The 26,414-nt window shown below is 40.2% G+C and overlaps 1 protein-coding gene across 4 annotated transcripts in view; it reads left to right on the forward strand.

The window, feature by feature from the left end:
• Positions 1-26,414, forward strand: part of HIBADH (3-hydroxyisobutyrate dehydrogenase) — a 175,121-nt gene that overhangs the window by 87,045 nt on the left and 61,662 nt on the right. For 3 of the 4 annotated variants that reach the window (XM_086852984.1, XM_086852988.1, XM_086852978.1), the window contains exon 8: positions 11,992-12,058. The exons of the other annotated variant lie outside the window; for it this stretch is intronic. In XM_086852984.1, coding sequence (XP_086709110.1) covers positions 11,992-12,030 — 39 coding nt within the window. In that variant the 3' untranslated portion in view covers positions 12,031-12,058. The remainder of the gene's footprint in view (positions 1-11,991; positions 12,059-26,414) is intronic. 4 annotated transcript variants of the gene reach the window in all.

A 26,414-nucleotide genomic window follows, 5' to 3' on the forward strand; every position in this document is an offset into this window, starting at 1 on the left:
ATTGTTGTATTTGAGTATAGGACTACTGAGAGCAATTGTACTTTTAAAAAATTGTTTGTCTCTCTTTTGATAACAGTATTGTTTCTACAGGATTGCATTCATTCAGAAATCAGACACAAAATTACCTGCAGCACAAACATGCAACTTGGCACCATAGTTGTAAATGTGTGCTTTGACCTTTGCTAACAAGATCACATACTACATTTACTTCCTATGAGACTCCAGCCTCACATAATATAAAGGGTAGATCCAGTCTTGTTATGAATTTGGGGTCAAGTAGTGAAGGCTGGTTTTGACAGTGGGATCCTTTTTCATTTGGATGTTTTATAATGGATGAGGTAAGGAATTGTAGGAGTGTCCTGTTAAGTTTTTATCCTCTGTATTTGGTTTGGAGATCTGTCTGGCATCGCAGCACTTACAAGAGACTCTTCCTTCTGCTGTCCATCCCAGCCTGTGGCAGTGTTTGCTGTGAATGTGTTTGCTGGTAACCCTGGGTTTACCTGTAGCCTTGGGCTTGCAGGAAGCATCATCATTTCTTTTCTGAAGACATTGCATCCACATGTAGTTGTTGGGAGTCATGTGGGAAGAGAATATGCTCGGTGAGAGAGTTTTTGAAGCTTTTAGCCTCTGAAATCATAAAGTTTTTCTTAAATATGTGGAACCCTCATTGTTATTTTTATGTTCTTTTCTAAGGCTTGTAGCTTAGGCTTCCTGGTGTTCTTTTCTTCTCCCTCACAATCTCTCATCAAATTTTGAATTCTCACTCCAAAGCACAGGGTGCTCAAGTTGGAAGAAAGGCTGCCAGAATGTCATTTTGGCAAACCAAGAAAGTGTTCTGTGGTTTCCTTCTTGGAGGAGGATTGTGGCTCAAATTAAAAACAAACAAACAAACAAACAAAAAAGCCAAAACCCCAGCTTCAGGGCAGAAAGCCAGCATGTAAAGTTTTAGAACAAGCAGTTAGTTTGATAAAGTCAGAAACAACTTTTAAAATACATGTTATTATAGAAAGTGCCTTGAAAACTTCAATGATGTCCAATACCTGAAGCCAGTAATATGATTTCTATTAGAAAACTTTTTTATTTATTTTTTTTTACCAATTCTGCAGGAGAATATTGTATGGCTGTATATGTATAGTGATGATAGTACGTGCTAGGTATGACTGTTCTCCACTTGTATATGTTTGTAATGTATCTTTTGCTTGAGGTATACTTCTGCTCTGTGGAAATTAGGCTAATACTAAAATGATTGTCACTGTCAGAGACAGGTTTTGAAAGCTGTAATATGTTGAGTTGAACAGAAAGATGGTAAAACTGGTTGAATTCCTACACTAATTACCATCCAGTACATACATAGAATTTGGGTGCAACAAATTAATGGCATATTCTGTAAATGTCTCAAAGGGAAACTTGAGGTGATTTCTTTTTAAATTAGTTTGAATCTCAAACTAACCCTCCAATCATGCTTACGTTGGAAACTCACCTCTATCAAATGCATTTACTGACTAATAAGAAAATATTGACAACCAGTAAAAGTAGTGATTTTTTTAAAAAAGTCCTCAGCAGCCTTCTCTCATTTATGATTCAGTATAACCCATCTTAAGCAACTATTTTTGGTGATTGTTTTAACAGAGGAGGTCTTCTATTAAAACCTCTGAGCACTATATTGCTTTAACCTTATTTATGGCTCTTACAAGCCTCAGGAGGAGGAGGAAGTGTTCTGACCAAGTAAAAGTATTATATGTGATAGTCTGGCTCTGCTTTAATCAATGGTAATTTGGCCATTAAGTACAACACTGCCAAAATTTCAATGTGTATTGAGTGCCCATGTGATTACACTGCAAGTGTGGCCAGGATGCATCTGTGGAGCAGCTCAAGCACATCTCTCCAGCTGGGATTGTTCCACATTACTGGCATTAGGATTATGAGAAGTTGGGCTGGTGGCTGTGAGAGGAAGGAGCCAGCACAAGCCACTGAAGTTTGTATTGCCTGTCTCCTTCTGAGCCTTGTCCCACACTGGATGAGAGAGAGATACTGAGGAGTACAAAATAACTGCTGTGCCTGTGTGCATGAGCACAGAGCTCCCTGTATTTTCAGCTGTTTATGTCTTAGAGCTCTGCCAAAAGGAGATTTTATCAAATGGCTTACAGAACTGAAAGACTGGGACCACCCTTGAAGCAGGCAGAGAAAGGCTGCCATCGTGCAAGGGTTACTGTATTTATGCAGTAGGTGTCTTTCCTTTAGTCTTCCAGCTTGATTTGTAAGGGCAAATCTATCCAGGCACAAGTCTGAGGGTACTAACTTGATCAGTAGTGATACCTGTTGCTTTTGATTTGTTTTTACTTCGTCATAATCTTCTTCTTCATACCAAGATAGATGAAACTCAGCATTCCTCAAGACAAGTTAAGAATATTGTCTGCCTTTGTAAGAGTGGCTAGTAAGGTATGGAAACTGAAGTGGTTTGGAAACTTCTGTTGTGTTTCCTTGGTGCCGTGACATAACGTAGAGTCAGAGTTCTCTGCACTATTTTAGACTTTAGGTTTACTAAAATCCTCTTAAAATTTGGGGGACTTGCAGATCTCATTGACTTCAGTATCAAGTTCTTAGAGCTCTTACTGCAAGCCTTGCAGAAGTGAAAAATTACACTGCAGGAGTGGGAGAACTTTAGTTCATCATCTACAAGTTAGAATAAATGGTGCTTTTGAAGCAGGCTTTCAGTAGTAAGAATGTCTTCGTCATTCTGGGCAACACAATAATGGATGTGTGGTCTTCAAAGGCTGCTGGCATTTTTAAGATTTGTTGCTCTCTATATGTGCTTTGTCACAACCTGTCCAGCCTGCTGGCACAGTTACACATTAAATTTTTTCCAATAAGAGTAATAGCAATGATTACAAAGTTTTCTTGGATGGACAGAAAATTAATATTTTTATGGCTGGTATGTTCAGTAGATGTATGACATGGAACTAGGCATCCATATGGCAGTGATTTTTTTTTTTTGGCTTTGGCATTCATCATGGATTGTGAGCACTTGGGGTAAATTGGAACAGGTGGATAAACCTTTCTAAAGTACTAAATGTCTCGTAACAGCTACTGTATAATTAAAAGCCGTCTGGCTCTTTCTGCATTTACACCTAGCTCTTCCTTTTGACCTTGACCCTAAGATGAGGTCTGGATTTTCATCTGAAGTAAGAAATAACTCAGTGTGTTTCTTCATCTAGTTTTACTGAGCCTCCATTAGTGATGACAGAGTTTGGTTTGTTAGAGTAAATGCTGTATATCGAGACAATAAATGTGCTAACATATGTTTTATGAAGTTCATTGATTTCAAAAAGACTTGGAACACTGGCCAAAACCAACTGAAATCTAACTCATAAAAAGATGTTTGCCTGTACCTAAAATGCAGCTACTCTGGAAAGAAATGCAAATGTTGTTACAATACATTTCAGTCCTTACTGCATTTTTAGAAAATAAATTAATTCTATTTTTGTCTTGTTGAAATTCAAGAGAGAAACCAGACAAGTAAAACAAAATCTGTAGGCTTCAAAAGTGGCCAGGTGTAAGCTTTATTTGGCCAGAATCAAGTGTTGCTGCTGTCTGTCTCCAGTTTGAGAGCATGACAAAAAAATATGCAGGGAACTTATGGCACCAACAGCGGTAGGGAAATAACTTAAAGAATACTTCTTAAATTCTCTGAGCTGCTTACTTTGCTCTGAGTCTCCTTCCAACTGATTTAACAGCATTAACTGGGCTGTAACCCCTGGATGCAGGCATACCTGAGCTAGCTGTAAGGTAGCTGGTCTGTGTATCTGCAGCTCCCTAATCCCAGAGGCTTTCCTGGCTAAACACTGGGCCAGCAGTGCTGTTTCCAGTACCTAAACTGTCTAGTTTGTGGCTGGCAACAGTGGGCCATTTTTGCTTTGCAGTCATGTTATTCCATGGCTGTAGAGCCCGGAAGCTTTCATTGACCAGTATTTAGTAGGTTAATGCATTGGGTGTTGTAGCTGTTGCCTGTTTTACAGCATCTTTCTGGCAGTCTGTGCTCATTCCCCTGCTTGTACGATGCCTATAGGTCCCCTTGGCCTTGTGTAATTGTGTCAGGCAGCAGCCAGGCTGCAGTCCACAAAAAAGACTCTCTGGTGATTGAAGATGAAGCTTCAGCATTAGGATTTAAAATGTTTGCGTTCCTCTCCATTTCTACTTTCACACAAGTTTTCATACAAGCTCTACTTTTTTTTGAACCTATACATTGCAAGGCACCAAGAACCTGCAGTATGTCAGCTGATTGGATATTTTCCTGTATTTGACTGTGTTAAAGCTACATTTGCTATTCATGCTCGAGAAAAACCAATTTCTGGTCCTTGTCCTCCTAAGCAAATGGAGATTGGTAGGTCACAGGACCTGATGCCAACACATTACTCTCACTGGAAAGCCATTGGATCCTGTCTCCACCTCCTATTGCTATGACTTTTTTCCTCTGCTTGTCCTGGGTAGATAACTTTGTTCATTTATGTGGATGCAAGCAGAGTCTGTGTTTTATGAAAGAGAAGTAAGCAGCATCTTGAGCTGTGTGACCTACTGGGTCTGTCAGGGGAAGGTGGTTCCTTGTAAAACAGATAAGGGGACCGCAATCTGCTCCCTCCGGCACCATGATAAAGATGGAGACAGTGAGTCTGCAGACATCTGTGGCTACTGCCACTAAAGTCACAGCCTGCAGAATGCAGTTCCTGTCCCTCATCACACCACCCAGCTCTGCTCTCTGAGCAATAAACATCACACCAGCCTCTCCAAACTCTCCCTGGGGCCGCTTGTGGCTCTAGTTTTGGCAGCTTTGTCTGCCTTGGCCCTGGCTGCCTGGAATCTACTTCTCCACTTCTTCCCAAAAATTCCTTTCCCAGCTCTGTGCCCGAGCTGACTGTAGGCCTTCAGTATGCCTACAAATAAGATTCTAGGTCTGAACTTGCACTCCATGTGCTCCTAATAGTGCCAGAAAGCACATAATGAATGTGTCTCCCTTGTTTCTTCCAGACTTAATAAGTAAACAAAGCCATAAACAGTAAGCCAAAAGGATGGGGATGGCAGGCATTTATGGGGTAGTAGGAATTTGTTCATTGAACTGATCGTTGTTCTACTTTGTGACTGTGGTATATTGGCTTTTTTCTGAGAGCAGAAGTGATGTGGGTTTCTTTTCAGATGAAGAGGAGCCAAAACTGGCTCTGTCCACTGACCTGTGGCTGTCACTTTGAAACAGAAAAAGCCCTTTTTTTTTTTTTTATTAAAATATAGCTAGTTTGCTTCGTAGGATTGTTTTTAAAATCAGTTTCCTGCAAGTGGATGCTCTGATCTGTTTTCTAGTATTTTATTTCCTTCTCCATCTGTGTAACAGCCTGTGTATTATAGGCTACGTATAACATCTAAAATCACATTCGGGGATCTGTGAGAAACTCAAGTCTTAAGGTAACCCTGCCATGGTGCTGTTAATAACACATTGCAAACAAGAAAGTAGTAAGTGGAAATAATGCACTCATTTAGAAGTAATAAATCCTTTGATCTTTCTTTGAAGCAAGGGTATATGCTTAAACTACCAATTCAGGGACAACCAGATGCCCATAAAGAATGGTTCTTTGCTTTGATAGAAAATCGCTGAGGCCTGCCCAGCAGCTCTGGTCTGTAAACAGATTAGTTAAGTGCTCATCAGCTCTGATTTGCATAGGACAGTCTTTGCACACAAACCCTAGTTCCAGCCTTAATAAGCTATTTACTTGCAGGAAGGCTGCTGGTTTCCTTTTAGTTAGAAATCTCAGTAGAAAATTGTTTTGTGAGAAGGGACAGGATCCTGATTTGGAAATAGCACTATTCCTCTGCATGGATGTTAATAGGCAAGTGGTGTCTGGCAGTTTGGTGTGGTTGCTGAGTCTCTTTAGTGAACAGCTGTGGGAATTAGAAAAATAGCTTGTAGCTGAAAATTTGGAGAACAGTTGCTTCTCTCGGCTCATTGGTGGCTTTCAGCCATGGCCGGATAAAGAGCGTACATGGGAGAGGATTGGGAAGTAGACATTTGTCTCTGCAGGAGAAGGGTCCCAGAGCTGAAGTGTTCACTCAAGAGGATTTCACTAGGCTGTAAAATTCTCATCACCTTTGAATAAAAATAAATGCCTCGTGGATGATTGTTGGTTTGTGTGCAGAGCTTGTGTGCAGCCTGCAGATTTGTCACTCACATTTTTCCCTATTGAAACTTCATTTGATCCCCACACTTACTTTTGTTGGATATAAAGGGAGGTCAGTCTCAGCCAAAAATGCAGCAGATGGTGAGATTCACCCTAGAGTATAGAAAAGCTACAAGTACCTTCAGTGTCGTTTGCATTTTAAAGTGTGTTACTTCTCAGTTGATTTCAGCCTGGCCAGCAGTTTGCTTTTCTTTGAATCAAGAAATCCAGACTGCAACTTATTTCTAATGGGGAGACAAATATAACAAAAGTGGGAAGAAAAGTGTACAGTATTCCTGAAATCAACTGTAAGCAGTTACAGTGCAAACCTGCTGCAGCTGGAAATGTCTTAAAAATTATAGACTAGATTCTTCATTAATGATCTCACAAACTTTGGGGTGACAGATCTACAAATAAGGACATAATGTAGGTGTGTGTGTTTTAAAACAGAATACTGGCATTAGATACAAGAAAGTAAATTGTGTAGTTCTGTCTTGCCCTAGTAACAGTGAAAAATGTTGCAGATCTGTTTTTTCCACTGATTACATTTTTTCTATTTTGTGTCCCCTTTTGCTTGAAAAGTAAACTTAGGTTAGTGCCTTTGTGCCTGAAAACACAGTGAAGGGCTGGACTGAGGAAACTGCTTATCATTTTCACAGGCAATCTAAATATAGTTATAAATTCTTCCCTGTAGTTTGGTTTTCATCATTTATTTCATCAGCCAGATGCTAGTTTTTAATGTAGGATATGATAAGAACATTACCCAAAGACTTCCTCAAAAAATAAAATCCAAATTATTACAGGGCAGTCTGCATTAGCCCATCAACCGTCTGCCTTTGAAGGCTTGTGTTCAGCCTCTCAGTTTTATAGTGCCAAGATTCAAATATGGGATTGCTAGAGGAAATTAATTACTAGTAAATTTAGAACAAAGGAAAGAACCTGCAATTTCACAGCATGTAAAACACCTTTTGGAATTCTTTGCTCTCTTCTTGGAAACCAGTGTGCCAAATTCTTGGAATTATTTTAAAGGTCTCAGTAAAATAGTTAGCTATCCAAAAGGCATAGTAAAACCTTATGCTTAAGGATATAAATAGCTGGCAGAAAATTGTTTTGTCTTTAGCCACTTTAAACCATGTCTATTCAATATTCATTGCAAATCACTGCAAGTCTTGCTTTTCTGATGTCCTGAGTGCTGAGTATGGCTACGGGCAAAGAAAGGAACCTGAAGGGACAAAGTTGTGAGACATCCTCACCCCGGAGATCTACAGCTACTGCTGCCTTCCCTTCAACCCCTGTCAGACACTTGTGTCCCACCAGGGGCAGCAATGGGCTCAAGGACCCACATGGCTTCACACATCAGGTGTCCCACAAATCCAACAGTACCTGCATTTTTCTGAGCTTTCTGGGACTGTCACGCGTCTTCAGCCTCTTCTTAGATGCCTGAATCTGCTCATACTGCTTCATGTCCAAGACAGACAAAGAAATGCCTGCAGTTTTAGTGTGTATAAATCTGACCTGTTTGTTGATGCTCCTGCTGCTGGTTCTCAGTTCTCCCTCTCTGACAATTCTCTTTTATTGTTGCCTCCAGATCAGTCTGTAAAATGTCTCTCACCTGCCTCCTCCCATAGCCACTCTGTCATGTGGTCTTCTCCTCATTTATTCCATCACATCTGAATATGCACTTCTTTGTCCCAAAACACCATCCACAAAGATCTGTCATTCTCATCCCTAGAGGCAGCATATGAATCCACCCTAGCTAGTTTTCCTGTCTTTTTCCTTGTTAAGTAGTGTGGCTTGTCTCCCATGGCTCTCATTCTCCATTTGAACTGCACCTTATTTCTCTTTTAGCTTTGCAACCCTTAATGCTCACAGAGGTGTTATGTAGGCTGTACAGTCCGTCTGAAGAGTGATTCCCAAATCACTCTTCAAGTCATTAAGGAGGTTGGATTTTATGTCACCACATTCACTCTTGTTTTCACATCTTGTTTCTTACTCCCGCTCCCTCAATTGGCTTTTTGACTAAATTAGCATCAAGTGTCCTCTCACCTCTCCTTCAAAAGCAGCTGCATCAATACCAGTCTCTAAGGCTATGTCTAAAGCAGTGATGTAGTCCGGAGCAGGAACCTGCTTTACAGCCTGTTTTCTGACCATACCCATTTCCCATCCTTGTATGCACACTGCAGAGGGATCCCAGAGTACATGCGTGGGCTTTCTTTCAAATGAGGCAAAAGAGCAGGATGGTGCTCCAGGTCTGTCTCAGGCACTTTGACTTGCTCATGGGCCTTCTGAGTACCACACCAGACTGCAGCTGGTCTGGGGAAAAGCTCCAGATGCATAACACTTAGAGTGTAAGCATTGGCTCCTCAAAAACAACTGTGTTTTCCAGATTTTCTCCTACTGTGCTGCTGGGGTAGGCAGATCCTGAACATCCTTTCAGCAGATGTGATTTTTCACTGATGCTGTAAACCTCAGTTTATTATTTTAACATTTGAGAAGTATCTGTGCCTCACCAGATCAATGTAAGATTGCAAGCCTGAGTCTTCCAGCAGTGTGGAGCTGATCCTTTTTTACTGACATGGATTTTATACCCAAGCATATTTATGGGCTTCTGCAGGGTTTCCCTTTATGTCATCTAAAGTGAGATCCACATGGAAACATACCTTCTGTTTGGTGAAATGTCAGGTCTGTGACCATATTCTGCATTTTTTAAATGCTCAGTCTAGGAAGAATTCTGATACTGGCCTCAACAATTGTTTTTCTAATACAAGAGTGGCAGCACTCAGCTTTGTATTCTTATGGAGCTAGCCAGGTTAGATACTGTAACTTGATTTTAAAACTGTTCTCTGTGGGGGATTGTTTTTATGACCCTGGATTTTAAAAGATTTCAAAATACATTTGCATTCATGAAAAATGTATTTTAACAACATAAAGGCTGACAATCCTGCTAGTTGTAAGGAATTCCTTTGATCGTGTGCTACAAAGTCCTTGGTAGCCCTGGTAGTAATACAGGGTTTCCAACACATTATTCTCCACCTTATTTTCTTTATTTATTTCATTTGAAAGCTTTTTTTTCCAGAAGCCACAAAGGAAGCATAGGAAATGGTCATCAATGTGGAGGTGACGTTTCCACTTCCTTCTCTTTCATGAAGTTCTTAACAGTAATTTACAGTTGCTGAATTACATTGAGATGGCTGGGATATTTCTACATAAAATCACTTTGTAGGCCTTATTAATTTACTGCATATCATAAAGCAAATTGTACTGTACTAAAAGAATATTACATAAGTATTTACTTTAAAATACATGATATTGAAAGGAATTTGGCTTCTTGTGGACTTCCTTATCTCGGTGGGAAAAATTATATTAGCATTAGGCATGTTCATCAGCTGCACAGAATGGCAAACCTCAGAACTATTGTGCACTTCTGAAAAAATGTAACAGATTTTTTTTGATGCATGCACACATTTTTATTTCCTTCTTGAGTTGTGCCACGTAGATGTGATTCTACCTTCAGCAAGTAAAAAACTCTGAGTGCTTCTGAAGTCAATGGAAAATTTACCATGTGTTTCAGTGACTTTTTCTCCCATACGAATTTTTGTGGGGCACAATTAAAATTTAAGTGTGGCTCTTCAAGTTTAAAGAAGTGTCATGTTTTTTATAAAGATCAAATTGTGTCATTTAATCAAATAATTTTGCAAGAAATTGTGTATATGAAGAGTGAAGCTGACTCCTGATTTATATTAGTGTATGACTGGTTCTATCAAAATGGGAAAAATTGTCTGGATTTGAACATTAATATCAGCAAATCTGATGATAAAAGGTAGTCAAATATTAGATATCTAGAAGTTGGGGAATTAGGAACATGGGCTATTTAATATTTTTATAGGTCAAGTGGTAAACAAGGTCTACCCAGTGTTGAAAGTTGCAGCCACCGTTTCATTCAGTAACTGTCTGTCATCCCTGTGGCTTCAGGCATGTAAAGAATTACAGAATCCCAGGATGGCTGAGGTTGAAAGGGACCTCTGCAGGTCATCTGGTCCAACCCCCCTACTAAGCTAGAGCCATCTGGGCAAGCTGCTCAGGACCATGTCAGATGGCTTTTGAATATCTGCAAGGATAGAGACTCCACCTCTTGGGAAATCTGTGCCAGTTATCAGTAAAAATGTTTCCTGATTTAAAACAGAGCCTCCTGTATTTCAGTTTGTGCCCTCTGCCTCTGGTCCTGTCACTGGGCACCACCGAGCACCACCAAAAAACCCAAGGAGCTCCATCCTCTTTGCACCCTCCCTTCGGGTCATGTATACAATTATAAGATCCTCACTTAGCCCCACTTCAGGCTGAACCAGCTTGCTCAGCCTTTCCTCACTGAGGTGACACTCCAGTCTCTTCATCATCTTCCTGGCTCTTTGTTGGATTATTTTCAGTATGTTTTTTGTCATGTACAAAACTACGCATTAGCATAATTCCCAAGGGCAGGGCTTCTCTGGGGAGGAGCAGGGACCAAGCTCTGGCTCTCTGCACATCCTCCACCAAGGTGTTTCCCACAGACATCCAAGCTTGCTGGTCTGCAATGAGATGGCTTTGTGCTTCTCTACACCACAGTGAGGTCAGAAACCTGTGGCTTCACTGAAACATTCTGCCCACAAAGGGACCACTTCACAACTGTATAGATCTCCAGGGCCTCAATGAAAGAGCAAACTATCATTTATAAAATAAAACAAACCTTTTCTATTTGTGCTATAATAATCAAACCCAGCAAAAAGCAGGCTCTAGGTGAAAGAACTGCACTGGTTCCCAACCCAGCTGCTTAAAAGGAGACAGAGGTCTAAGGCAGAAATTTTTCCTACTGTGCAGTAAATGTGCACAGTAGGAAATGCTTCCTAAATGTGAAGTAAATGCTCATTACTGAGGGAAAGACTTTTGCCTGATAGTCTACTGGATGCTGTAATTTCATCTTTTCCTTTTGTTGGCTCTATGACTTGTGAAAGTCTTAATCAGGATGAAAGGCAAACTTTGCCAGGCCACCCTGAATGTAGTGGTGATATCCTATCTGAGAATGTTCTGCTAATGGCAGAAGAATGTACTTAGAATTTAACTGTCAATAATTTCATTTGCTGTAATTTGATGAAGTATGATGATTTTTGCATGTGACAGCCTAAATCGTCCATTGGTCTAGGCTGAAATACTATCCCTAAATTGAGATAACAAATAGAAAACTGATCATAAACAAATAATGAACAGAAAGAAAATTTGAATTGACTGGATAGCTATTTGCTGTGAAATATTCACTCAGCTCTATAAATAACGTTTTGTTTCTCTCCGGAGAGAAGAATGACTTACTTCACCAAACAGGTAAAATAGAAAAAATAACAAGACCCTAATACACTGAATCAAATGAGAAAATAAAAACTGTGATAGATGTGACCTTTGGAGAAGTGTTCAATTTTGTTTGTCATTGCTTGGAAATAATGCAATGTACCTTACAGGAGGTAAGAGCCAGGCAGCAGAAATGTCACTGTTCTCTTTTATTATCTTAATGTGAAATGCAAGGTTTTTTTAATACAGCCAATATACTTTAATAGATTGCTTGTTTTCTTTCATTTGTAGGGGGGTTTTATGTGGGATCACAAATGGGTGTATTTCTCCACCCCCTGCTTTATAGCTCATCACTGTCACACATGACATCAGTATTGCTGTGATGTGTGACTAGATCTACAGTTTTTTTCCACAGGATTCCTGGGCCTTTAGTGTGCTGATGAGCTGCTTTTATACTTTTTTTTTTCTGTTTTAGATCAAAAGAACTTGTACATGGCCAAGCCCCTTGCAGTAGACTTGATCCACTTCCAAAACAGAGCCAGGTGACAAATCTCATTTTTATTCCAGAGTTAGTTTGCATGTTCAATGTGTAGGCATTTTCCAGACACTATACCCCCCCAAAATTAAGTCTCTATTCTCATAAAGACCCTCCTCAAAGAGCCCCTGGTTACCTTATATTCCCCTTTCGGTTACTATCTACCCATAAGGAGGGAGCATGCTGTGTTTTGACATGCAAAACCAAGCTCCAAAGAAGTGACCTGCTGTGTCTGACAATTTCTCTACCAAGTAGCTTTTAAATTAGAGTTAACCTGAGATTTCAGGGAGTCTTCTCATTTGCACATCAATATCCTAGTGCTCCTCCTTAGTGCTGGTGATGTCCCAGTGTTACTTTTAGGATAAGGTGGCTAGCTTTGATATTTAGAGATATGCGCACATTAGAAAGTTGGATGTGATCCTGGATAAAGTTCCAGGAGAGTTTTGGCCAAATGCACAAGGGCATATGTTAGTGATACAGTAAGAACAACAACCTGGAAAATAACTCATCACATGAATGCACTATGATAGGCAAAGATGTGCTTTGAGCAGCTGCAGACAGATTATACCAGCAGATGTGGAATTTTATTGCTGGAACATCACCTATTCTGTAGCTTCTGCTGGTGCTGCTACACTGGCCAAGGGCACCTCACTCCCTGACCCTTCATAGAGAAACCATGCCAGTGGCATCCTGCTGCACAAACATGGTCCTGGTGTGTGGAAAGAGATCCTGAAGAGCAGTGCTGGGGAAGTGTGAATCCGCTGGCTTTCGAAAGATGAGGTGAAGAACAGACCTGTTACTACATATTTAAGACTGGCAGTCCTGTAGTGGCAGAGATGCAACCCCCAGTTCCCCTCCAGCTTTTGATAACCTGAAAAATTCAAGTGAGGGAAATCAAAGTGGTGTTTGCTGAGAGCAACAGTAATTTATCATCAAACAGTTCACAAGAAAAAGTGACAAAATTCATCCTTGGGAATGCTAGCCCAGTCACACAGCTACTGGATTTCACAGACAGGATCACTGCAGGCTACATGACAGCACCTTTGGATCTTTGTCTTCTTCTTTGCATTCAATATTAAACAGGGGCTCTGGCCTTGTTAAGATGCAGTAATTACTGTTCAATACATTTGTCCTTTAGGATTTGGGGTGGCTTTTTCAGCTTTTGTACTAATGATTTGTGGTACTCACACCCAGTGATAGCTAAATGTGGCATACAAGTACATTTCTGATGGATTTGGGCACCTACTGCTATGTCACAGCAATAGAAATTATTTCTGGGTCTATCTTCTTAATGAAATTCTTAGTGACATTATGTTCTCAGCTGTGTCTCCAGTTCTTCCTTCCTCCCTGCTCAGACTCACAAGTTCTTATAGGATTGCTTGGAGAAGAAATCCATAGAAGTTTGAAGCTTGCACCTCATAGAAATAAATGCTGTGATTTATTTAATATATTAATGTCTGCTCATATAATTTAAGTGAAACAATTCCTATGAAATAGCACTCTTTGAAGAGTGTAAGAATTGAAAAGTTCCAGGTCAGGTGCACCAGGTAGCTCTGCCTCCTACCATAAACAGGAATAAGTGATGGATATGGACAGAAGAGTATGACAAGGAAAGCAGGCCAGGAAATCACTCCAGTCTCCTCTCCTGCTCTCTCACTGTTTTGTACACATTCTTCCAGTTTTCTGCTGGCCTGATCCAGTGAGTGGAGGGTGCTCAGCACCTCTCACAACCTGCTTTGCCTGGCTTCATGATAGATGCATTAATCTAGTCAAGTTCCTGGCATTTGACCTGAAAGTTGCAGAGGAATGTGGACTTCACAGGCAACACTGGGTTAAGATGGGCTTCTTCAAAAGCCACATAGAAGTGCTTATGTAAATTGTGGAGGAGTGTAACATGAGTATGACTATTTCAGTGTTTGCTATCAGGGAAACTGCTTGTTCTTAATCCCACTTGTGTTACATGTACAGCAATAATGTCTGCAGACCCTGGAAATGTTACATTTCCTTTTAAAAGCCCAGGGGTGTAACTCAGGCCCACAATCAATGCTTGTACTCTACTGGTCTCAATTTCCAGAATGTTTCCAACATTTAAAAGGCTACTTCATTCCTTTTTCTCCTATACCTGCTAAGCAAGGAGTAACCAGCACTTGAGTGGGAAAAATGTTAACAAATTCCACTGGAGGCCCTCTTGTCAGCTGTAGAATTGTGATTGCTGGATAACATTAAATAAAATTAACCCCTTAAAGACAGACAAACAAAAAATCCCAATAAAAAACCCAAAGGTTCTGAAGTTCAAATAATATACTGATATTGCCAAAGCATTGTGGAATTGTAATGAATACTGTCGTTGCCAGTAAAAAGCCTTGTGCTCAGTCAGGAGCCATTCCTAACAACCTGACAGAGGTCCTTTGAGCGTGGAAATGTGTGTTACATTGTTTTCCTATTTAATTGCTTCGGTTTTGTTTAGAGAGAAGGTAGTAGGGAACACCTTCAAAGCAAGTAAAAAAAAAGATTTGTTGTGGGATAGGTAGAAGGCTGTTCTCTCACTGGGATCTTCAAAAAGCAAAGATTTGTAAAGCTTTCAAGATGACTGGGGACAGGATTGACTTCTTGTTAAATCAGATAGGGACCTAATTAGAGATTTAAGAAAGCAACAAAGCACCCTGCAGCAAGCAGTTTCCCTGCTGGGAGAAAACTTACTGAAACATGAGGGTAAGGCTAATAGCAGCTACTAAGAAGGGGAAAAAAAAGGAATAAAAATCTCAAGTCCCTTTTAACTGTTTTAAACCCTCAAGCAATTGGACTTCACTTGTCAGGGTTGAGAGGAGATAGCCTACCTTGTCTGATATGAAGACAAGTGACTCAAATCTGTTGCCAAGGGCCACAGGGAAGGGTTGAAAAAAAGACTGCAGTGGTCAGCAGATGAGCTGATATCTCCCCTCCAAGTAGAGGGATGAATTAACCTTACAGTTGCTAAACTCAGGATAACAAGTCTAAAAGCCAAAAAAAAAAAGGCCTAAAGCTTTGCTTCCTCATTGGGAAAATAACCTCTGAATGGATCTCTGGAGCAACAGAAAGAGATCAAGGAAAATGTGTCAATTTGGGATAATAAAGGAAGCAGAAGGGCCATAAACAGTGCAGATATGCATCCCTAGGCAGCATCCACCTTTTTTTCTTTTAGCAATTGACAGTGGCCCTCAAGGTGTTGTTACACATGATAGGTTCTCAGACTTCATAGCGCATTTCTTCTTATTGCCATTTGCATAATATATGACCTTTCGCTTTTGTGTATATGAAACAATCTTGTGATAGAAATGTCAACACATGGGGGAAGTTATCCACATTCCATCTGTTTTGGTGCATTCATTTTTTTCTGAATGCATTTTTGCAAATTAAATATGAAGATGGACCCAAAATTTTAATTTTGGGTTTCCTTTTTCTATTGGAACCAATAAAGGCTGAAGTCTGGAAACTGAGAAAGCTTCAGGGCAGCAACCTGAATAACGTCACTTACAGAAACATTCTGTCATAGAAAAAGGCATTCACAGCTCAGAAACAACATTTCTGTATTCAGCTTGAATTAGGCAGTCTGGCCAGTGTGGGCCTTCTTTTGCACTTTCCAAGTGAATGAAAAAAATGCTTGTCATTGCATCAGGAAAATTATTACTATTTTAATACTTAGCAGTGCCAGAAATAATGTCCTGAAAGTCTGGGGAGGTGGGGGGTGTTAAATGGAAAATAGTAAACAATTAAAATTAATGAAAAGTCTTTTACCTCTCAGCATGATAAGCTCACTTATTTAGCACTGAAGAGGTGACAAATGTCATGCCTGTGTATGATACCATTCTAGATGGAAACAAAACTTCCACTATTTTCCATAATAGATGTTGTATGCTTTAGTAATATTTGCATGCTTAAGTAATATATGCAGGCTCTGCTAGTTTAATTTTCATAAACTTGATTGATTCAAATGTTGATTTTACTACCACAGCTTTTATATCCCTGTCTAATCAAACTACATGTTTATTATTTCAATTTTACATATTTTAGTAATTGGATTGTGTACCTTAATAGCACAGTAAAGTTTTGCATACTTTACTAAGGAAAAAGCTGACTTGATACTCTTTCTCCTGTTTTAATGCTGTATTTTTAATTTTTCTGGGTCAAGCTAAGCTCTTAAGAAATTACTTTAAAGGAGAAGTGTATGACAGTGTTGCAGGGAATTAAATGAGACTCAATTGACTCAATTCATTAGCTCTTGCATTCCAGCATTACTGCTGCTTATCACTTGGGATTCCTGCTCTGCAGCTGCCTTAGCCTGATGTCCTGTTCATGGCTTTCCAGGTTCATGGAAAGCAAATGGACCCAATTCCTGTATTGTTCTTATGGCCTTCTACTTGGAAAAGGGAAATGGCTGAGTCTAAACTTGTAACAAATACTCTGCTTCATCTGCTGCTTTTCCATCACAGATAAAATCCACAAAAATAATTCATTCTTTCTTTCCTGGAATTTCACTTTTCAGATGAAATATTCAAATAACTGTTGCAATGTGAAGTGCCAAATTCAAGACTTCCTGTGAAAACTAGAGGTGTATCTAGTTAGACATATAAAAAATGAGGCTTTCCAACTTGATAGTTAGCCTTGCTAAAGCCTCCAGCTTCAGCAGTTGCAAGTCTTGTCCTTTGAAACGTATTTTGGTTTTGTTTGCTGGTCTTGCATACATAGATACCATCCAAATATTTCAAGGAATGCTTCTTATCTCTGCATATTTTTAAAAGATAGGTAACTGAAACAAAGTTAAGGTCCTAAGTCTGAGTTTTAGCACACTGCAAAAAGTTCTTTAGATAATTTGTTATCAAAATATTCAGGTCGATTCAAGAATTTATTTTTGCTGATGCACTCCATTAAAAAATAGACAGCCTCTGTGAATTGCCAGTGTTATTGGATGAGCCTGGAATTTCTGGGGAGAGGGATAACTCAGGTATAATTTGAAAAGTATGTTTGTTCATGTTTTATATTACCAGAGGGGCTGTTATGCTTATTTTTAAAATAGATTATGTGATCAATACATGAATTAATGTAATTTATTGATTGAGTTTTATGTGTTAATAGCTTGACTTCTATGCCTCAGTGGTATTATGTTTCAAGCAAGTCCCTTTATGTGTGTTTTATACTGGATGATGGCTTAAAGTAGAGGTGACAGGTGGATTGTATGTTGGCAAAAAGAAACTGTAGATTGGTGGCGAGTATCTTTTCTCTGATATTCTTCTCCCCTTTGCCACCCTTTTGTACACTTTCCAGCACAGGCATGTTGCATCTCACTGGTTGGAGTAGATTTGTGGCTGACAAGGGCTTGGGTAGAAGGGTTCTGAGGAATGTGTTGGTGCTGCTGCAAGTGGCAGCTGTGATTTAGTGGATGGCAATGGAGTTAGAATTCTATTCAATTCTAACTCTGTGGAGTTCAAATTGAACTGCCAGCTCATTCTGGAGTTTAGGACACTGGTGGAGCTGCTGCAGCCTTTTGGTGAAACTTAAAACCAAAGTGATCATCCTCTACTAAGCTGTTGTATGGTAGGGCATTAGGAGTTGTTTTTCAGAAGTGGATTAAGAGATCCTTTTGTCTGATTTCCTGAGCACTTAAGAATTTGGAGGATTAAAAAATACCATATAAATATAAGCTACTGTAACAATAATAAAATGAAAACACTCTTCTTAACTTTACAATCAAGAGCACATCAACAATAAAAGGAAAGAACATATCTCAAGGATTCTTTAATACATAAATTCAGAAGTTGTTGACCAGACATGGGTCAAGATCACCTTCAAGTCAAGGTCTGGGTTTCAAGTTAAAGGCTGAACCTCATCCAAGATTCAGATTCTGGCTTAGTGGCAATGAAATTCCATAAGAATCTCCAGTGATATTTCATCTCAACACTGAAAATTTCTTGAAATCACCAGTTTTCCTGACTTTATCCTATTTTTCATTTTGAAATAGGTTTCTTCTCTCCAGCTTGTGAAAGACGAGGGAGCAGAGGGATCAGATTTAAGTTTTCCAATATGACCTAGTGCTAAGCCCTGGGCAGCAGGGATTCATGTCTGGTAGTCCCTTTGAGGCTTGGTTTTAATGCCAAACATAGAAACAGGTTTGGAAGGAGAGAGAGAGAGAGGACACTGATATACAATAACCTGTAGCTTTACTGAGCCATATTTAACATAACTCTGCAAGTCTTCGCTGGTCATTTTTAAGATTCACTTGGTAATGAAGACTGTGTGGGTACTTAGGGAGCACTTAGACCTAAACTATCCATGCATCAGTTACAATTACTCACAGTCAGCACTTTGAGAATGCAGGACAACACATGCCTTTAACCCATCACTTTCTAGATCTAGGATAATCCATTTTGCTGAGTACTCTACTTATCTTTGCACAGGTCAGCACATTTCTGTCACACAGGCTGGTGGTATTTGTCTGGGCAATATAGTAGTATTGATCAATACTCTCTGTAATCATGGCATGAGCCACTCTGCATTCCTCAAGTCTCCTCTTTGCCTCATATCTTCCATATACTGTAGGATCTGTCTGAGAACAGAATGGAAGTGCTTGCTAGCTGGCAATGGTAAAGGGGCTCTGTCCATGTGGGCATGTCAAAGGAAATTCGCCTCCAGAGATTAGAGTGGTGGAAAAAGCTAATTTGGGGGTAACTCAGCCGGCTGCATCACAGTTTGTGATCCATAGATTTGTGGTAAGCAACTGCTGGCAGAAATACTTAACTGTTTGAAAACACAGTTGACTAGTAATTATGAGCTATGGGGATCAGATCAGGAAGAAATGCTGTCCAACAAAATGATGTGGCACAACATCAGAAATTTTGTATAAATAAAAGATGATGGGGCCATCAGTTTTACTCACACAGAGGCGTGGGTGTCTGAGAAACAGGAATTCTGTTCTGGAAAAAAATTCTGGTGTTTGTCATTTGCTTTTGCCTTGAAATGCAACGAGGCCTCAAGTTCAATCAGTTTTAATAGGAGGAAAAAATTCCAGTTCAGAAGATCCAGCATTTTAACAGCTAAGACAAACCCAGGAAATGTGGTTGTTTGGGAATTTCATCCTGTGTGTTCACAACTTACCCAGTTCCCTCTGACCAGCCACTCCATTCTGTATGCCTCAAACCTTCGTAAGATTTTTGGAAATGATATCTCCTAAACTGTTTCAGTGTATGGATGGATCTGCATTTTTCCATTAAAAATGGTTTAAAATATTCTTTACCCAATCTTACTTTCATTTTTTTTAGTAGGTGAGGAGATGCAAAGGAATGGTACTGTTTGAACAGTAGGACAATATTCTGTAGGAAAAGCTGTCAGACCCAAAATTATATAGCTCATTAAATATGCAATCTAATCTGTGTCTGCCTGCTGCCAAAATCGTGAACCCTGTGAAGGCAGTAAAAAAGCTTCCTCAAAGATGCATTCAAGCTCTTGGTAGAGTGCTAAATAACTTCAATTTCTGTTAAAGCTACAACTTTCGACATTGCCTCCGTTTGTAATGGGCATAACTGTGGAATATTTGCATGACTTTTTCTGTGTCTCTAGAGACAAGCAGAGTATTTGGGCTGAGAAAATCACAAAACTGCAACCAAGAACATGAAAATGTATGCATACACTTAAAGTTGCTCCAGCAAAGGAAACTCACTTTCATTGAAGTACTGTAAGTTGATCTAAGTGAGTTTTCTGATGTAATGAACTTTATCGCTTTGATCCCCATGAAGAATCCATCTGAGTCAGAGCCAGAAAAACATGTAAATCTGACACTACAATAGGAACATTTGTTTAAAATGAGTAACACATCTTGATAGGGGTTTTATGATAGCTAAAACAAACTTTATGCAATACAGTTTTGAAAGCTTGTTGAAAAATGAATGGATAAAACATGTTTCAGCTCAAGAGTCAGCTATACAGTCAGATTGCTTCTTTCACTTTGATTCAGTGTAATAAAAAGCTAAATCCTCTGAAGAGTCATTGTACCAAAGTGACTAGGTCTGTTATGGTGGAGCACATATTACTGTAATGAACCAGTTCCACACAGATAATTGTCATGGCAATGGAAACCAAAGCAGGGACACAGATGCGCCTTGTGTTCTGCTTGTCCTGCCAATGGTTATTTGAAGGTCTGAAATCAAACACAGGGATGAGTGTGTGTGCTTTAGGTTGCTGCACAGGGTTTTCTGGTTTCCTACCAGGGTTTATGCAAACATTTAAAAACATGTATTATCAAATAAAGTTTATGCTGCTTCTTTCCATCTATGCTTTCTATGAATATACAAAAAAGAAGGCGCTGGCAACTGCAGAGTTTGGTAGTGAAATCTGATAGTCAGGAATGTGTTCAGAACATTTATTTCAGAATATTTAAATGCCCATCAGCTTACCAAAGTTCTTTACAAAAACATAAAATTTAAAGCTTAATACTCTCATAATGGTCATCAGAACTCTCAAGGAGAGACATCTGCAGCCAGTGCCTCTGCACACTGACAGCTGATATATTATCAATTAGCCAGCAGACTGGCCAAACACATCTGTGCTATGTTTTGCCTGAAGATTGCTGAATCACGTTGCCTGGCACTCTAAAACAGTGATGACTAAGTGTATTAGAAAGGGCAAGATGATGACCAAGCAAATGTAGAGAAAAATCTGTTCCCTGTTATGAAAAAAACCTGTTTTCAAACCATTTTGTACACGGTTGTGTTTATAACCTTTTCTGTATGGCTCACATTGAACTTCCCAAGCAGTGAGTATGAGTAGCCCTCGAGCCACACCACCAAATTGCTGCAGTATCACTTCTTCCATGGGAGCTATTTAGAGAAACCTAATTTGTTAATACATTTTAGAAGATGAAGAACCAAGATACTACGGTTTCTGGAATAATCTGTGTTGATAATTTCTGAAATAACTCAATGAACTGAGTTAGCTCCATAGCTCACTTTTAATAAAAGTATGAGGCTGGAAGGAAAATGTAAAAACTTAAATTAGAAACACACATTTTTACAAGATGCTGTGAGGGAAATGTCAGAAACAAAAGTCTGAGTGATTTTTTTGGCTCAATGGTATATCAACCTCGCTACATGCCATAATTTATGATTTCTTTTAGGGACTGTAACACTGGCATAGCAAGAAACATTAGCTGAGGTGAGTGGCTGGCTGACAAACCAATTTAAGATGATGATAAGCACAGCAATGAGGAGAGGATGTGCAGGGGTGAGATTTCCCCACATCTTAACTCCAGATTTGCTGACTGATGAATTCAGCGTAAACCTCTTGCTTTTGGATGAAATAAAGTATGAGCAGATGAGTAACAGAAGAGGGCAGTGAGGGAAGACAATAAAGAGACTAATCTTTCCCAGCTGAGCTGGGAGGGCTTTATGGAAGGACTAATTTCAAGCCAAAAATATTATGAATAATAGAGATTATTTCTGTAAATAGAACATTAGTTTCAAGTCTACAGGGAGGATTTCTAATAATAACAACACAGAAAGAAATCTAACAGAAAGCATCCTAATTTTTTTTTTTTTCATCCATAGGATCAAAACTATCAATGAGTATGAGCAAGAAGCTGATGAAATGTTATCTTCCATAATATGAATTTACTTCTTGATCCAAAGTGAAAACAAAACTCTGAAAATATATGTTTTCCTCTCTCTCTTATGTATGGAATATAATCTGCTAGCTTTGGTGTTTGAGGAATTCAGGTTTTTCAAGTCCTTGATCTGCACCACAGCCACTGGGCCCTCTACAGAAAGGAGCACATGGGGAGACATGGGAAGTCCCCCCATCCCACAGTATGAGTGTGGGAACATCACTTGGCACTGGTTTTTGCAGAACCTGTTTGCTGCAGATGGTGCTGAGACGTTTTACTGGGCACTGCCTCTTGGAGTGTGCCCGCATATGTGCACACCTCGTGTGGGTGTGGGTGTGTGTGCACGGCTATGCGCCTGCTCTTGGGGATTTGCAGATGTAATCAAGCTGACCATGGATCCTGCCTCCTCCTTATATTACTTTTCTGACCTGACTGACAGTGGTGCCCTCCATGATCTTGTCAAAGGCTTTCAGAGCACAAAGGTGAGCATCTTGGGCTGCCGCAGCCGAAGAGACTGGGAACATTCCCAGCCACAGGATGTTACCCACCTGGTTCAGCCTGCTGCTGCTGGAAGTTGAAATGCCAATAGCTTTAGATGAGAGTTTCAAGGATCATATTCACAGACTTGAATGCTGGTGTTCTGCCAAGTCCCTTTAGGGGCTGTAATAGGATGCACAGCTCCTTTTGCTGTGCCCACGATGGCAGGCAGAGCAGGGCAGCAGCAAAAGGCCAGCGGTTGTCCATGCTCTGTAGTTCCAGCACACTCCCAAGCACAGGGACTGCTGTGCTGATTGCCCCTCTTCCAAACAACATACAGACATGCTTCAGGGGAGAGCGTGTGCCACGGTCCATTCCCATCAGGCAATTTCAACTCAAACACCCAGAGTCAGGGGGGTGGGGAGGGGAAAGAAGAGACTGTGGTATGTAGAGTTGAGCCATGCTGTGCTGCCTGGCCTCAGGGCCAGAGCATGGTCCCTGGCTATTTTACACACTAGACATTTCCTGTGTGTCTCAATTCTCTGTCTGTTCAAGAGCAACAGAAGAACCTCCCCCCTTTACAAAAAATTAGTGCCTTTTTAATGTGCTACAGGAATAGGTGCTATTTTAAGTATTCACCAGAGATGAAGCCAATATTTTTTCAGTCTGCTGGGAGAGTGGATCCATGGTAAGAAATCTTTGTCCTGCAATCCAGATTCTGTCTGAGTTTCAATCTGCAGAGATCTGTAGTTGTTTGAGTTTCCTGTTCAAGTCTGGCCCACTCTTGATAGCATTTGTGCAAAGCTGAAGCTTGAAATTGAACCGGACTGGAAGACGAGACGGGTTCAACTTCATTGCTGTGCCTCTCTGGGCAATGTAAAAAAAGTCAACTGTATTATTTTTCCTTTTCCATGGCCAGGGCCAAAGAATGCAGGAAAATTTGCCAAGAATAGAAAAAAAGATTGAGTTCTGCTATAGCTTCAGGGGTCCAGGATACTTGCCTTTCTCATCAGAGAGAGAGCAACCAGACTGATATACTATTTTCCATCAATCAAGTCAGCAAAGCCAGGCAGAGCACTTCCTTTGACATCAATGCAGTGGTGACAGTTGTAGAGTTAATGCATTCCTTCTTAATGGAATACCATAAATCTAGGTTCAATGCTGCCAAAATAATGGCTGCAGTTCTCACTGCTGGAGTCAGCTCTCTCCCTGCATTCTCATGGGCCTGAAACAGTTTGGATATAGAACTAATAGTATTATTTACTGGTATTAATAAGAATTTCTAAGGCAGTTTACAAGGATGGTTTACCTTTTCAAAGTGATGCTATTGCCTCTTGTTTGAACACATGTCTGTCTTTTAATAATGGCTTCATATTTCACAGCTTCAGAAGAATTATATTTTTTGTTTGAAACCACAGGACAAAATCAGAAAGGAACAATTTATGTTTTTTTCCAGGAAGATGTTTGGATTGTGTCAGAGACTCCCTAAAGTAAACACAGGTTCCTCAGGTCTAGTGTCTTATTTCTAAGGAAATATGTAAGACAGAATTCAAATGTGACAGTAGGGTATAGTGCTGATACAGGAGGAAAAAGTTCATTGATTAATTTGCTAGCTGTATTATATCTGGGTACCAATGAGGGCAAACTCCCAGGTATACCTGCTCAGGAAATATTCAGATCAGAGTTAGAGATGCATTGAAGGTTCAAATGAAAGTCAGAAGACCTCTCTGCAATCTCAGCGAAGAGCTTTGCCGGTGGGGTGTGTAAGCACGTGGCCTGCAGAAGGAGGAACAATGGATGCACGGTCTGCATCACAGGGAAAACCCCTGACACCTCAGGCAGCAGAGCAGCTCCCAAGCATTTCCCTCTCAGCATCTTGACCCTCTTTCTCCTCTCCCACAAGAATTTACTCAGCCCCCAAGGGGATGTTATTTGGGATTGTATAACTTGCTGGAGTTAAACAGCTTTATAGCACTATTCAGGCACAAGGCTTTACCTCTCACTTACAAGTTTATTTCACTCTGCAGGGATCATAAAGCAACTTTCAAATTACCAGCCAGTACTGCTGGGGCACAGAAGAAACCATTGTGGTACAAAGTCCACTGAGCATAGCATGGAAGTGTAGCAATGCTTTTAACCCCTCTCTGCATGGAAATCTGGAAACAGATGGTAAATGCCCAAAGGATGGGTGGTACTGAGGGGGAGGGAAGGAGGTGGACCATGAGCATTTTGGTTCAGGTAATCTGTATCTTGGTTCAGTGCACTTCCAAAGCGCAGGCATGTGACCAGGGCTTCCTCAGAGGGCCCCTCCAGTGAGAGCAACAACATCCCTGCCTTCCTACCCACTGGAGGGGACCTCACCGACATAGAGGTGGTGATGAAAGCAATGCCCTAATGCTGCCCACTCTCTAAAGGAAATGAAAATTATTGCACATATTTAACAGCAGTCTATTAAATTTGGTGTTTGACTTAAGCATCCACAAGTAATCATACAAAATCTCAGCTGTGGTACTTCATGCAGACCTAGACACTCACTTACAAAGTAAATGTGCAGGATGCAAATAAAACATAAGCAGAAGGTAGCCTAGGGGGTCCGAGCCCCAAAGGCATATAAGGCATTGATTCAATTTTTGGAAGGGATTTCTTGTTTATTAAACCAACCACTTGAAATTAATTGGAAAGCAAAGTCTTGATCTTGGCAGATTTAAATCATAAATATTCAACTTTCACTTATCTCCTAAATATAGCCAACAGTGAAGGTCGGACTTGGAGAGGGAAAACAGGACTTGCATGGTCTCAGTGGGTGGAAGCTGTTGGTGCTAGCTCAGCTCACAGGACACGAGTGGAGGAGGAGTGACGCTGGCTCCAGTTGCAGACACTTTTGTCCGAATGTGTGTGGAGGTTGGCCTTTGGTCCAGACCTATGAAGACATAACAGCAAAGAAGCAAGGCACACGAGGTTGCTCATGGTCCTGTGCTGATGTGAGTGTTTGGCTTCTGGGCCAGACAGGCTTGCATCTGTCCAGCTCAGTGCATGGGCTCATGCAGACAGGCGTGCACTAAATCTGATCCCAGGGCCATTCCCCGACAGAACCACAAAATAAACACATGCGCATTGACTGCTTTCTGGAGTATACCGGATGTTAATGAGCAGAATAATTTGTAGTGGCTTGACTACTGTCTTTTTTTTTAGCTTGTGGCTAATGTATGAAGGCGTTTCTGATCATAACTATGCCAATAACCTATTGTCACGTCAGCTATTGCTAACAGCATTTACTCAAACAAAATATTGATGGAGCTCTTTTTTATTGCACAGAAAAAAACCAAGTGGGCATGCTTTCAAGAATCACAGTCAGAGTACAGTATGTCTGCATTTAATTATGGGGTTGGAGCAATTAACACTTGGGCTCTGCTTTGTTCTGTATTCCATGGCTGGTTGTTGAGAAAATACAATTCTCAAAAGCTTGCCATTTAAAATGTATTTAGCCTATTTTTAGTTAGCATGAAGGGGTTTACCTACAGTTGCTTAGGGCTATGAAGGTTGGGCTAAGACTCAGGAGACCCTGATTCAATCCAAAGTGCTCTTTGTGACAGTGGAAAAGTCTTAATTCGTGCTGATGTCGCACTGGCCTGCTGGAGAATTACTCCTTGCTGTAAGGCAGGGATTCCATTAGCTGTTAAGTGCTCAAAATCTGGGCTACTTAAAAAACATCAGTGTTTTCTCAGGTTTTATTATTAATGTATGACACTAATAACAATTTTCATCAGGCATTCACTGATAACTAGAGACCCTTAAACCAAAACATTATACAATGTGCAACCTATATAGCTTTGTGCCTTTTTCATGAATTCTCTTAAACATCTAAGTCTGACCTAATTAAAAATTATGTATCTCAAGTATGTATCTTAGATTAAAACATGTGTTTCAGACCCATTGAAAAAGTTACAATACTAAAGACCTCCTTTTTATTATTTCCCCTCACAACTTCACCTTGCAACACTTTCTTAATTGCAAAACAATTTTGGCTTGAACTTCTGTGTCTCAGTCTGCTGTACTGTGACCTAAAGAACAGTACATACACATGCAGAAATTAACTGGTCCCTTAGGAGTACTCTTGTGCTGGAGAGTGAAGGAGGAGAAGGCAGATTTGCAAATAGCTATATTTTCTTTCACCAACTTAATTGCTTCTGTTTGGAACTTTTAAAATCTCACCTTACCATGCAGTCATTTTCAAAGTGAGCACAGCATGACTGACCCC

The sequence above is a fragment of the Cyanistes caeruleus genome, chromosome 1 (assembly GCF_971803275.1).
Source record: "Cyanistes caeruleus chromosome 1, bCyaCae1.hap1.1, whole genome shotgun sequence".
Taxonomy (NCBI): domain Eukaryota; kingdom Metazoa; phylum Chordata; class Aves; order Passeriformes; family Paridae; genus Cyanistes; species Cyanistes caeruleus.